General features: G+C 36.1%; 1 protein-coding gene across 8 annotated transcripts in view; it reads right to left on the reverse strand.

Moving 5' to 3' along the window:
• Positions 1-12,897, reverse strand: part of TDRD7 (tudor domain containing 7) — a 71,973-nt gene that overhangs the window by 54,207 nt on the left and 4,869 nt on the right. For 4 of the 8 annotated variants that reach the window (XM_041762796.1, XM_041762795.1, XM_041762794.1 and 1 more), the window contains 3 exons: positions 9,344-9,480; positions 3,456-3,668; positions 827-968 (listed from right to left, as the gene is read on the reverse strand). In XM_041762796.1, the coding sequence (XP_041618730.1) occupies positions 827-968; positions 3,456-3,668; positions 9,344-9,361 (373 nt within the window). In that variant the 5' untranslated portion in view covers positions 9,362-9,480. Of the gene's footprint in view, positions 1-826; positions 969-3,447; positions 3,669-9,343; positions 9,481-12,897 lie in introns of those variants that run through there. The other 4 variants (XM_041762798.1, XM_041762799.1, XM_041762801.1 and 1 more) reach the window with 3 other exon arrangements.

The following is a 12,897-nucleotide window of genomic DNA, read 5'->3' on the forward strand; positions in this document are numbered from 1 at the left end:
ATTTAGCAGATGAGATTCTTCAAAACATGGCTTTGTCTGCTAAACAAGCCAGTTACTACTGTCCCTCTACTCACCAATCAACACTTCAGTGGCAACCACCTCATGTTGCTACAGATGCAGCATACTCAACCATATCTCAGTCTTCCCATCTCTTCTACGTCAAATTCTTCCCATCATTCGAGGTCTGGGTTCAAGCCCCCCTTTACCATGGAGCCCTCTATTGCCATTCTCACCATGATTGCTCCCCTGTTAAAAATGCTAACTGTGGCATTTATGCATTTACTCCAATAATATATTGGATAAATTATAAATAATAAATTCTTGAGAATTTAGTTTTAGACTGATTATAAGCTCTCTGAGATATGTGTTCAGTAAACACTGGCTGAGCTACCTACAACATCTTTGTGTATTATATAATTTATACTTCTTTTCTGAAAATAGAGGATTTAGTATAAAAGTATAAAGACATGACTTTAGTATAAAGACATGATTTGCTAAATAAAACATTAAATCCTAGGTTATTGGTTCATCCAACATTCTGAATTAAGCTTTCCCTCAAATAACTTAAAAGAATAAAGCAATACTTTGCCATAATAAGCTTAGTAAAATTTACTCTGAGTTATTTCATGCTGTGTAATAACTTAGCAAGTCACATTCATCATCTTCACTTAATTTCAAATGGAAATACTAGCTTTAGGATTCCCCCTTGACATATGAATGTTAACAAATATAGGTGTTTGTCATGAATACAAGCAATATTTCCATAATTCCATGACAGTGTATTCATAGACATGTTTAAAATTTTTAGCATATGAAAAGAACTTACCTTCTAGAAAAAATGGCATGGTTTTCTTTACTCTCATCTGACAATTAACTTGCCGCCCAGTTTTCCTTTTAGAACTCCTCTGACGAGCCACAAGCTGAGCAATTCTTGCAGTTTCTGTGCAGGCCATGGCATAGCAGGTAATCTATTCATGAGAGGCAAGGTGAGAAGAGAAACATTTCTCAGATTCACTGGCGCCTAGAGGCTGATTTTTAAAAGTGGATCTTAGTGAGTTTACACATCCCAAATCAAACTATATGTGAATATTTACATCTCTCTCCTTGATACTGTTAGAGCAAAATTACATATTCTACAAAAGAAATCAAGAATAGTCTAGCACACTAAACAATCTTTCCTCAAATTGAAAATTTTATTTATACCTTAAACAGGTATTCATTAGACATCTACAATGTGTTAGGTACTATGAAATTAAAAAATGAACCCAAAGAAACCTGTGTCACACATTATCTCATATAATCCTTGAGACATATTTTTTAAAGATTTTATTTATTAGAGACACACACAGAGAGAGAGAGAGAGAGAGAGAGAGAGAGAGAGAGAGAGGCAGAAACACAGGCAAAGGGAGAAGCAGGCTCCAAGCAGGGAGTCTGACATGGGACTCGATACCGGGTCTCTAGGATCATGCCCTGGGCTGAAGGCAGCGCTAAACCACTAAGCCACCAGGGCTGCCCTCCTTGAGACATATTTTATTCCCATTTTATACATAGGTGACAGAGGCCCGGGAAAGTTAAGCAAACTTCCTCAGTCACACAGCTAGGCCATCTCTCTGAATGCAAAGTAGATACTCTTAATTGCTATTTCATTACCTTTCAAAGACCACCCGATCCTAATCTTGCCACTGAAGTGGATTAATTGGGTCACTTGGGACAAATCAGTTTACCGCCTACATCTTAGTATTCTCAGCTGTAAAACGGGAGTGGGCTTAGATCTGGGGTTTTCAAACTGTTCAATGCCAGCTCCAGAACCTCACAGTGCCAGAGAAGTGAGGGTAAAGCAGGGCAAGCAGAAGCCCTGGACCCTGTGGCACCTGCTCATAACACAGCAGCTCAGCTTTTTATCTTTTGAAAAAACTGGTGTGATATACAGGAGATTTTTTTTTCAAGTATGTAGGTCTCTAAAACCCCATCTAGTGCTAAGGTCTCTGATTCTAAGTTGAAATCAAGAACAGGAAAACAATAGGCTTCATATAAGCCAAGGAATACACCTATTCTTTGGCCCAGTATTTCCATTCCTGAAAGTATATCACAAGAATATGATTGAAAAGAAAAAAATGTACATACCCAAATATGTGCAATAAGAGGTTATTTTAATAATCAAAACCTGGAAATATTAAAAATGTCCATAACGGGAGGACAAGGTTGAGTAAATTATGGCGTAGTAATCATATGACGCATTATTAATTTATTAATTAACTCATGCAGACATTTGATCATTCACACATTCAAGCATAGATTTATTTATGAAGCACCATTAGGGGTGAAACAACAATCATTCAACCTCAAGAAACTTACAAAGGAAAAGACACAAAGAGACTAAACAAAACACTCTGTGAGTGCTATCTTGATCTATTACAAAGTGTCAAGTAGACTGAGGGGCCGCTTAAAGCTGCCTGGGAGAATCAGGGATGTTGAAACAAGTTTTATTATTACTATAATAATTAATTTATACATGCTCTTTATAAAAATGATTACAGATTAGGTGAACTTTCCCTTTGATCACTCTCCCAACCTTGGTCCCCTTTTCCCTCCTCCGCCCACTGCCTTCCCTATGCCATCAAACAGAGCAACTATCATAAGTTTTGGGGAGAAATACCCCAGATCCATTATATCTATTTACAGATGCAGAAATGTACCCAGAAGATGTGCTGTTTGGAGAGGTGGTGCTTTTTGTCTTTTGGACAATGATTTGTCTGTATCTTTCACATTGTACATTGGCAGATAGCAAGAGGTGAAATTGCTGGTCACAGGTTATATGCAACAAAACATTTCATTGCCACACCAAATTGCTATGTTATATATGAAATATTCTTCCAGAGAAACTAAAAAATTTAAATACTATGATCATATTGGTGTGAAGGCCAGGTCAGCCTAGAGAAAGAAAGGATTAAAGACAAGGAGAATGGTAGGGATATCCCTGTAACAATCAAAGTGCTGAATGATCCTTTAGAGATTGAATTAGGGTCCAGATAATAGGAACAGATAGGAATGAGGTCAAACAATGGAATTTAAAAGTATCTATTAGCTTTGCTACCCAGGAGATCATTAAGACCTAGGCAAAAAGTTGTAGAAGGTTTATAATGCATGGGGTGTGACACCTCGCAGTGAGGTCTCCAGTACACTTATTTTGCTTGAATGTTGAAGACTGGGTAAACTTTAAAATGTTTTATTTAATGTGATTAGAGTCTTATTTTACAATGAAAAGAATTTGAGGGATAAAATAAAAGACATGAGAATCTAGGCTTTGCTTTAGATGCTGTTCTAACACTACGAATCTCAAACCACTTAGCTAGTACTTTTCACTTTGACTCCTACCCTAGTTAGGAGATTAGAAGTGCCAGGTAGGCAATTAAGAATTTGTTTGACTCTCATGACATGCACAATTACCTTCTTACCTCTCCAGATCTACTAGTCTCTATCCTCACAACTGCTGGCACACTTCTCAGATAGGCTTCTAGTGTAGGGTAACCTAACTGCTTAAAGGGGATCCAGTCTCCAGTCAAGGATCTGTACTCTCCTTGGAGTCGGGGTAATGCTATTCCATTCTTATGAGACTGTAGAACAGCTCGTAGCATTTTTGAAACCAGATCTGCTTCCAGCATCTTCACCTATAAGAACACAATAGAAGGTTACTATGATTCATTAGTCTGCAGATTCAAATAGATTTTCAGAGTGTACACGTGTTAGAATATCCCATCAACTGTTACTCAATACTTTCTGTGCTATTACAATATAGAGAAATAACTGATATGGTGGAGAAAGGCACAGAACACTATGAGAATATAGGGAAGTCAGACGGGCTAAAAGACTAGTCTAGAGAGGGAGAACACCAGGGACTTTTTCCCAGATAAGAGAAGGCCTGAACGAAATCTTGAAGGACATGAAGGAATCATTCAGACAAAAAGGAAAAGGGTATGTGGGGTGAGGATGGGGAGCAGTATCAGCCTCAAGTAAAGAAAGGGAAGAGAAGGTTCAAAAGGCACAGAGGTCAAAGAGAAGTAACATGGTTAATTCTGAGGGATTCCAGGCAGTTAAGAGGCTGGACATGACTGAACAAAGACTCTATGATTATAAGCTAAGGACCGAAAGGTGGGGATAGGAGACGTGGAAAGAGGCAGACTCATATGAGACTCCTACATTATGTTAACATGTGCATTTTTGCCATACATAATGTGGGGGCTTAGAGGGATTTGAAATAGGGGAATAAAGTGATCAGCTCTGCATTTTTGAAAGATAACTATTTGGTAGTGGGGAAGATAAATGCAAAGGAGAAAAACTAATGAGTTGTGAGGATACTTGGAAATGTGGAGGACTTGAAAACAGGGCCCTGGTAATAAACAAAAAATCAATTTGAGAGGTAATTAAGATGTAGAATCAACTGAAATTGATTGGTTTGGATAATGAGGGAAGTTTCCAAGTTTCTAGCTTAGAACCATGGTGGGTAGTAATGATCCACACGGGGATGAAGCAGAACAAGTTTGCAAGAGAGGAAGAGAATGAATTCATTTGAGATGTACGGAGGCTGGAATGCTTGTAGGTCAGCCACACAGATATACTCACTAGGAATTCAGGTTAGAGGTCTAAAGTGGAGTTAGAGTTGTTGGTCTTCAACATATATGTGGTATTTGGTATCCAGGGAGTCAAAAATAAGGCTAAGGATGGACCTCTGTGGAAGGCCATCGTTAAAGCATGGGCAGAGTAAAAAGAACCAAGAAAAGGCTGAGAAAAAAGTGACCAGAAAGAAGTAGAAAAGGCAGAGCTTGTGTCATATAAGCAGAAAGAGACAAGAACCAAAGAGAATGGCATATTCAAATGTGTCATACACAGAAGACAGGGCAAGCAAGAGAAAAAAATGAATTTCGGTACCTAGGAAATCTGTGGGGATCCTGGCTGAGGATTTTCATTGGCCAGTAACTGCCATTTTGCAAGATTAACCACTCATACTTTCTTTGGACTAACAGTAAATAGAATGGTAATAATACAATGAGAGAATGATATTTAAGGAGCCAGGAAAAGTAGGCTTAGGAAGGCAAGCAAGCCATGGACAGTTTATTAATTCTTCCTTCAACAGTGCTACCCGACAGAACTTTCTGTGCTAATGGAAATGTTTTATATCTGTGCTGTCCAATACATGTGGTGATTGAGCACTTGAAATGTGGCCAGCACGACTGAGGAACTGAATTTTTAATTTAATTGGAATTAAATGTAGCTAGTGGATGCTATATTGGACAGTACAGAATTCTAGACAGTCTTATTCTTTCTCCAGTTTAGAAAACAAAAGGAGGAATAGCATACAATGCTAGCATTTCCCTCATTTGTCAGTCTGAAAAGGAGATATCAGCTTATTTGTGAGTGCTCTTAATTATAAATGTGGTACTCAAATGATAGCGAGGTTTACGTGGCAGATAACTTTAAAAAATTTATTATATACATTTCCCTCTACTAAACATTAACTCTGATCAAACTGTCACCACCAGCACCCACATTTAATTAATACTATGTGTATATACACAATGTGTAGTATAATATTATTTGAATGGAGAATGCAAAAAATACATATACTGTAAACCTTATAGCAACCACTAAAATTTTTTTAAAGAAGCATAATTAGCCAGTAGTAAAGATAAAACAATAAAAATTCAATCAAAAAGTAATGAGATGTATACCTGAAATTATATAACGCTGGATGTTAACAACACTAGAATTTAAAAAAGGGGGGAAAAAAGCAATTAAAAGTAAAAAAAAAAAAAACAGGCAAAAAAAGGGGAGAGGAACAGATAGCACAAATAGAAAAGATCTGGCAAAATGGTAGATTTAAAGCCAACCACGGCAACAATTACATTAAATGTAAACTGCTGAAAATATCTAAAAAATTTAGGATTGGTGGAGTGGATATAAAAACTTAACTTATACACTATATATATGAGAAATCTATTTTAAATACATATACAACATAGGTTCAAAGTAAAAAGATAGACAAAGATTTGTCATACATACATGATTAATTAATACAAAAACAAGGAATACCATCTGAGATAAGGACAGACATTACATAATTAAGGAGTTAATTCATCAGGAAGATATAATATTCCTAAATGTGACTACACCAAATACCAGTGCTTCAAATTACATGAAGCAGAAGCCAATAGAGCTGAAAGAATAAATATATTCATAATTGGAAAATTCAAAACTTCTTTCTCAGTAATTGGCAGAATCAGTAAGCAAAACATTAGTAAGGTTATAGAAGAGCTGATTAACATCAAGCAAACTGACCTAATTGATATTTATAGAACACTCTACCCCAATAATAGCAGAATATACATTCTTTTCTGAATATACATTATACATATATATACACACATATATTTAGAGAATATATTCTGGGACCTACGACAATCCTTGATCAGTTTAAAATAACTGAAATTATACAAAGAGTATCCTGTGACCAGAAAAGAAAATTAAATTAGGTATCAGTAACAGAAAGATACGTGGACAGTCTCTATGTATTTACAAATTTAATGATATGCTTCTAAAAATCAAGATCAGAAAGGAAGCCTCTTTTAAGACAAAAACATCAGAATTGTTTAATAAATGAAAATACAATGTGCAAAAATTTGCTAGATGCAGTTAAAACAATATCTAGAGGGAATTTTGCAGCATTATACACTTATGTTAGAAAAGAAGAAAGGTCCCAATTCAGTGATCTAATCTACTACTTTGAGAAAAGAGTAAATTATACCAAAAGTAAGTAAAAGGAAGTAATAAAAATGAGAGTAAAGTCAATATTGAACTGATGAAACATATTAGTAACGAAATAGAATAGAAAGTTAAAGAAAAAATCATGAAGCCAAAACTAGTTTTTTAAAAACATCTATAAAATTGATAAACTTCCAGGTAGATTAATCAAGAAAAAAAAAAGAGAGAAGACATGAATTAGTAATAATGGGATTGAAGAACAGGCCATCAATACAGATCCCATAGACATTAAAAAGGAAATATGAATAACTTATGCCAATAAATTTGGTCAATTAGGTGAAATGGAGTAAATTTACTGAAAGACACAAATTCCAAAGTTTATTCAAGATGAAATAGATAATATCTCTATATGTATTAGAAAAGTTGAATTTGTAGTTAAAAACCTTCACACAGGAAAACTCAAACCCAGATGGGTTTTTATTGCCAATTCTACCAAAATCTTCAAGAAAAAATACTTCTACACAAACTCTTACAAAAAACATAGGGGAAGGGAATCCTAAATTCATTTTATGAGGTTAGCATTATGCTGATACCAAAACCAAAGACATTTTGTGCTAAGAAAAGCACAAACCAATATCCCTCATTAACATAACTGCAAAAATTCCTAACAAAATATTAACAAATCAAGTCTAACAATATGTAAGAAGGGTAACACATCACGATCAACTATGGTTTACTCTAGAAATGGAAGACTGATTTAACATTCATAAATCAACCAATGTAACTGACTATATCAACGACTAAAGGGGGAAAAACCACATGATATCAATAGGCGAAGAAAAGACATTTGACAAAGTTCAAAATCATTTATGATGAAAAAACTCTCAGAAAATAAGAATACAAGGGGACCTCCTCCACCAGATAAAGAATATATTTGAAAAACCGATAGCTAACATAATATGCAACAAGAAAAAAAATGAATGCTTTCTCCCTAAGACCGGAACAGGGCAAGAATGTTCCTTCTCTTCATTCCTATTCACATACCACATTGGAGGTCCTAACAAGTGCAAGAAGACTGTTTTCAAGACTTATTATAATAATAATATTAACCAAGTAATGTAGGTATTGTCGAAAAGACAGATACATCAGTGGAATAGAATACATAATCCAGAAATAGACCAACATATATATAGTCAACTGATTTTGGACAAAGTTACCCAAAAATTCAATGAAGAGTGCTGGAACACTATTCATCCATTTGCAAAAAATGAACCCCATACCATATTCAAAAATTAACTCAAAACAGACCACTTAGGTCCTACTTGAAAAAGCTAATACTGTAAAACGTCTAAAAAAAAAAAAAAGAGTAAATCTTTGTGATCTTGAGTTGGGCAAAGATTCTTTTAGAACCACAGAAGAAAAAACTGACAAATTGGATCTCATCAAAGTTTTAAATTTCTGCTCTTTTAACTTTAAATTTCTGTTGAGAAAATAAAAAGACAAGCCACAGACTGAAAGAATATATTTTTATAACACCTCTGGAAAAGAACTGGTAGCCAGTATATATAAACACTCAAAACTCAATAAGAAAACAAAGATCCCAATTTAAAATGTGCAAAACGTCTGAACACATACTAAAATAGAGACATAGATGGCCAAAAATCATATTATTCATTAAGGAAATGAGAATGAAATTCACAACGGGGCATCACGACACATCTTTTAGAATAGCTTAAACTTTAAAAAAAAAAACAATATGAAGCGCTGATGAGAATATAGAGCAACTGAAATTCTTGTACGTGTCTGGTGGACTTGCAAAACAGTACTTTGAAAAATAGCTTGGCAGTTTCCTATGAAGTAAAAAAACATATACTTATAATACAATCCAAAAAACTTACACATAGGTAATTACCCGAGAGAAATGACACATGTCTCTACAAAAACCTATACTTAAATGTTTATGGCTTTATCCATAAGTATCCCCAAATTAGAAAGAACTTCAAATGTCTAAACAAATGTGGCACATCCCTGCAGTGAAGTACTACTCAGCAATTAAAAGGAACAAACTATTGATTCATAAAACTGTATGAATGACTCTCACACTATGCTAAGTGGAAGAAGCCAGATACAAAAGACTCTATGCTGTATGATTCTAGAAAAGGCAAAACTATAGGCATAGAAGTTAGATCAGTGGTTGACAAGGGACGGGAGTATAGGGGAAGAGACTGACTACAAAGAAGGCACAGGGTAATTCTGGGAGTGATGGAAATATTGTCTATCTTGATTGGCAAATTATATGTTTGTCAAAATTCACAGAATTGTAAACAAAAAAAGGTGACTTTTATTATATGTAAAGTATACATCATTAGGTCTGAGAATAAGGAGTTCTTTCAAGTTGTGCCACTTTGCAATCAACTCTCATCCTCTTATACATGCTGTCCTGGCTCCTGGCAACCACTGATCTGCTTTCTGACATAGACCACTTTTTGCCTAGTGTTCTTGAGTTTCATCCATGTGTCCCCATTGATCTTATACTATGATAAGTAGTATGTCATTGTGTGGACATGCCACCAATTCATTTACCCACCTGAATGTTGCTAGGCATTTTGGCTGCTTCCAGTTTGGGGGTATTACAAATAAGGCTGTATTGAAAAGTATAAATCTTCAGGTAGACATATGTTTCTCTTTCTCTTGTGAGAATCCAAATTCTGAGATTCAGATTTTCTAAAAATTTAATATACACAATAATTCTGAGAGGAAAGTATTCTCACTCTATAGATAAGAAAACCAAAGCTCAGGGAAGTTAAATAACCAAGATATGATAAGATGTATGGAAGCTATTCACAGGGATGGTATAGATTCCAAGTCAGTGAGATAGAAAGGCACTTTAAAGAGTAAACAGAAAATTCATGGCAGCAAAAAATGACAGCTGTAGAGTCTCAGAACCTCTGTCCCCCTTGTGTCCAACTACACTTTGAGTGTGTTGGGGAGCAGCTAAGAGAGGACAGTTTGGGGATATATATTTCAAGGTTGCTAGAAGTTAAATCTAAAGTGTAAATTCTGGCTCTTAAGTAGTTAACTCCTGATCATAAGAAACATACTTTGATTTGTAATGGTTCCTGACTCAGTGGTCAAAGATCACTGAACCTACGCTGCACTATTTTTTTTCTCCAAGTAGGAGAAATGGAGGCTGGCCAAGTTCTAATTTGCAAGAGGAAAAACTAAAGGATAACCTACTAACTTCCCAGAGCCAAGCCTCTCCACCTTTTTTACTTCCACCTTTCCTACCTTCTTTCCTTCAAAACTCCGTCCCTCCCACCTGTTCATCTAGAGCTTTTCTGAGTAAAGCTGGACTTTGCATCTCTGTATATCAGTAGATAGGGCCCTGACTATGAGTTATGCACACATGATGTGTAGATATAATGCCAAGTGGTCAGCACACATATAGGAACACACCCATCTGGGTGTGAGCAGTGTACCTGGATCTGTTTAGACTATACGGTTTAGTACATCTAGTTCCTCCCCAGTCAGAACCACTATGAACTCCTGCTGAGAGTTTCAGTAGGAAAGACTTGTCCCTCACTTTGAGAAGGAGTTTCTACTTCCTCTTCCTTCCCTTCCTTCTGGAAAGAGTATCTGTTCCATTACAACCTCCTTACTGTGGTCTACTTTTCCCCAGCTACATTAGTGGGTGGGCAGCAATCACTAACTTGTGGGAGTAAAAAAAAAAAAAAAAAAAAAATCTCCTAAATGCATTCTACTCACTAATGCACATTCTATGACTAAAAACTAATAGAACTCCAATATGACGCTGGTTTGAAAAGACAAGTCTAATCCCATCTTAGAAGCTAATCAGAGACTGGTTCTGCAGGCTGCCCTATATGAAAGCCTTCTACTTCTTCCACCCTTGGGAGAACTACTTCAGACCACTTTCTCTGAAATGTCCCCTCTATCTTCCTACATTATACTCTGAAAGAGCTGCCAGTAAGGGTCACCCAAACAAACAATTTGGGGGTGTGCTGATAAATAGTAGTTGATATACTGATTTTGATTTGACTGTGGGGAGAGACAGAGGATTGCGGAAGGCTGTGCCCATGCCTCCTCTTACTGGTGTCTCCAAGTTCTATATCACTACGCAAAGAGCACTTATTTTCCTAGGACAAATCCTTTCTCCTGGGGCTCTGATCTCCTCTGTAAAATGAAGCAATTCTGTATTCATGGTTCTCAACTCCTTACCACCATCACCTCATGATACATGAAGACAGGCTGACATTCACAATTCCCCCAATTCTGACTACCTCTGTGGTGAGCACTCTAGTCCACACCAACATCTCTTGCCTGGATTGGGGCAATTGCCTCCTAGCTGTCTCAGCTTCCAGTTCACCTCCAAAAATCTATTCTCCATATAGGGGCCACACAGCTCACTGCCTCAGCTCCTTCAGGTGTTTGCTCAAAGGTCACCTCCTCAGCAAGGCCTTCCCTGGCCACCCTATCCAAAATCAGAACCGTTATGCTGGCTGTCCAGTATTCCCTACACCCCTTCCCTGCCTTACTTACTTAGTTACTTAGTTACCTAGTTACTTACTTAGTTACTACCTTACTTACTTACTTCCCTACCCTACCTTACTCTTTTGCATTTATCAGCACCCAGTATTCCTTATTTAATTGTACCATCTGTTTTCCCAACTTGATTATGAGCTCCATGAAAGCCAGAATTTGTGAGGTTTTGTGTATTACTGAATCCCTAGTGCCTAGCCCACAAGAGCTCAATAAATATTCAATGAACAAATGAGAAATACTCCATCTACCTAATACTCCTTTTCTACTTACTAAAATATAACATAATGCATGTGAGCTATGAAAGGAATCATCTTTATTAAAAAACTTAAAAATTTTAATGATTGTTTTTAACTAACTTAGACAGCCAGTTATGTCACCAAGCTGTGGTTGAGAACCATCAGGTAGATTATTTCAAGGCCCTCCACTCTGAGCCAGTGTTCTCAACAAATAGGCCCACGTTAGGGACACAGTGTTACTGTAAGAAGTTAACACATCCCGATGAGCTGTAGACACTGCCTAATATTGGTAAGTATCTCACACTTACATGTATTCCTGTTTTTCCAACAGTGGGCATATACTGTTGGGATTTACAAACAAATTAATACTGAATTCACAACAGCTTTTAGTAGCTATGTTTATATCAACCAATGGACACTAGAGGCATAACTACTAATATGCAAAGTTTCACAAAGGTTTTTAAAACATTAAAACAAACAAACAAAAAACACCCTTATACTTGAGAGGACTGGGGAGCAAGACTTGACCACATGGCTGCAATCCAAATTAAGTATCCCTTCCCTCCTTTCTTTACCCCACACCTGGCTTTTTTTTTTTTTTTTAATTTTTTTGCTTTTTTTTTTTTTTTTAACTTATGCTATTTTCATGGAATGATGTAATTTTTTATTTGCAAACACCTTTTTGGAGGGAAAGGTAGTCCCTTACACTCTGAGACTGAAGATCTCAAAGCTAGTGAAGAGGCAGTTATGCACAGTAAAGCCTGGAAGGGAAAAATGTGACTACACATCTTGCTCAGATGTAGGTTCATCTTCTCATGCTCGTCAATTTCTTCCAGTTGGATTTGGGGTCCATATGTTAGCATTACTACTTTAGGCAATGAACAAAAAGAAAGTTATGACTAAAGCTTTAAAGAAATCACTATTTTCTAAGCTATATTGGCTTAAAATGTTCTAAATGTTTAATTCCTTGATTGTCATGGCATTTTTTGAGATTTTTCTGAATGGCAATGACCCTCAATAACTTTTGTAAAAAGCATACAATACTTTCCTCTAACTATGAAATTAAGTTTCTTATTTTGGATGTCATCCATTAGAAGCACAAAAGGAAATTTATGGGAATTTCAACTCTGTCTCAATGGCAAACATTCAAGCATCCTCTCCACCAAAATTAAGTTTGAAGTTTCTCTAAAGTGGCTCCTCAAATTTTTTACGTTGCCCCTTTGACTCTCTTTACCCTTTATTTTTTCTCTCTGAAAGTGTTGTGAGAAATAGAATTCTGAGTTTAAGAAAACTCAAATTATTTTTATTTTGAGAAAGTTATGCAAGTTATGCAACTTGTGGTGAC

This window comes from Vulpes lagopus, chromosome 7, assembly GCF_018345385.1.
Source record: "Vulpes lagopus strain Blue_001 chromosome 7, ASM1834538v1, whole genome shotgun sequence".
Lineage (NCBI taxonomy): Eukaryota > Metazoa > Chordata > Mammalia > Carnivora > Canidae > Vulpes > Vulpes lagopus.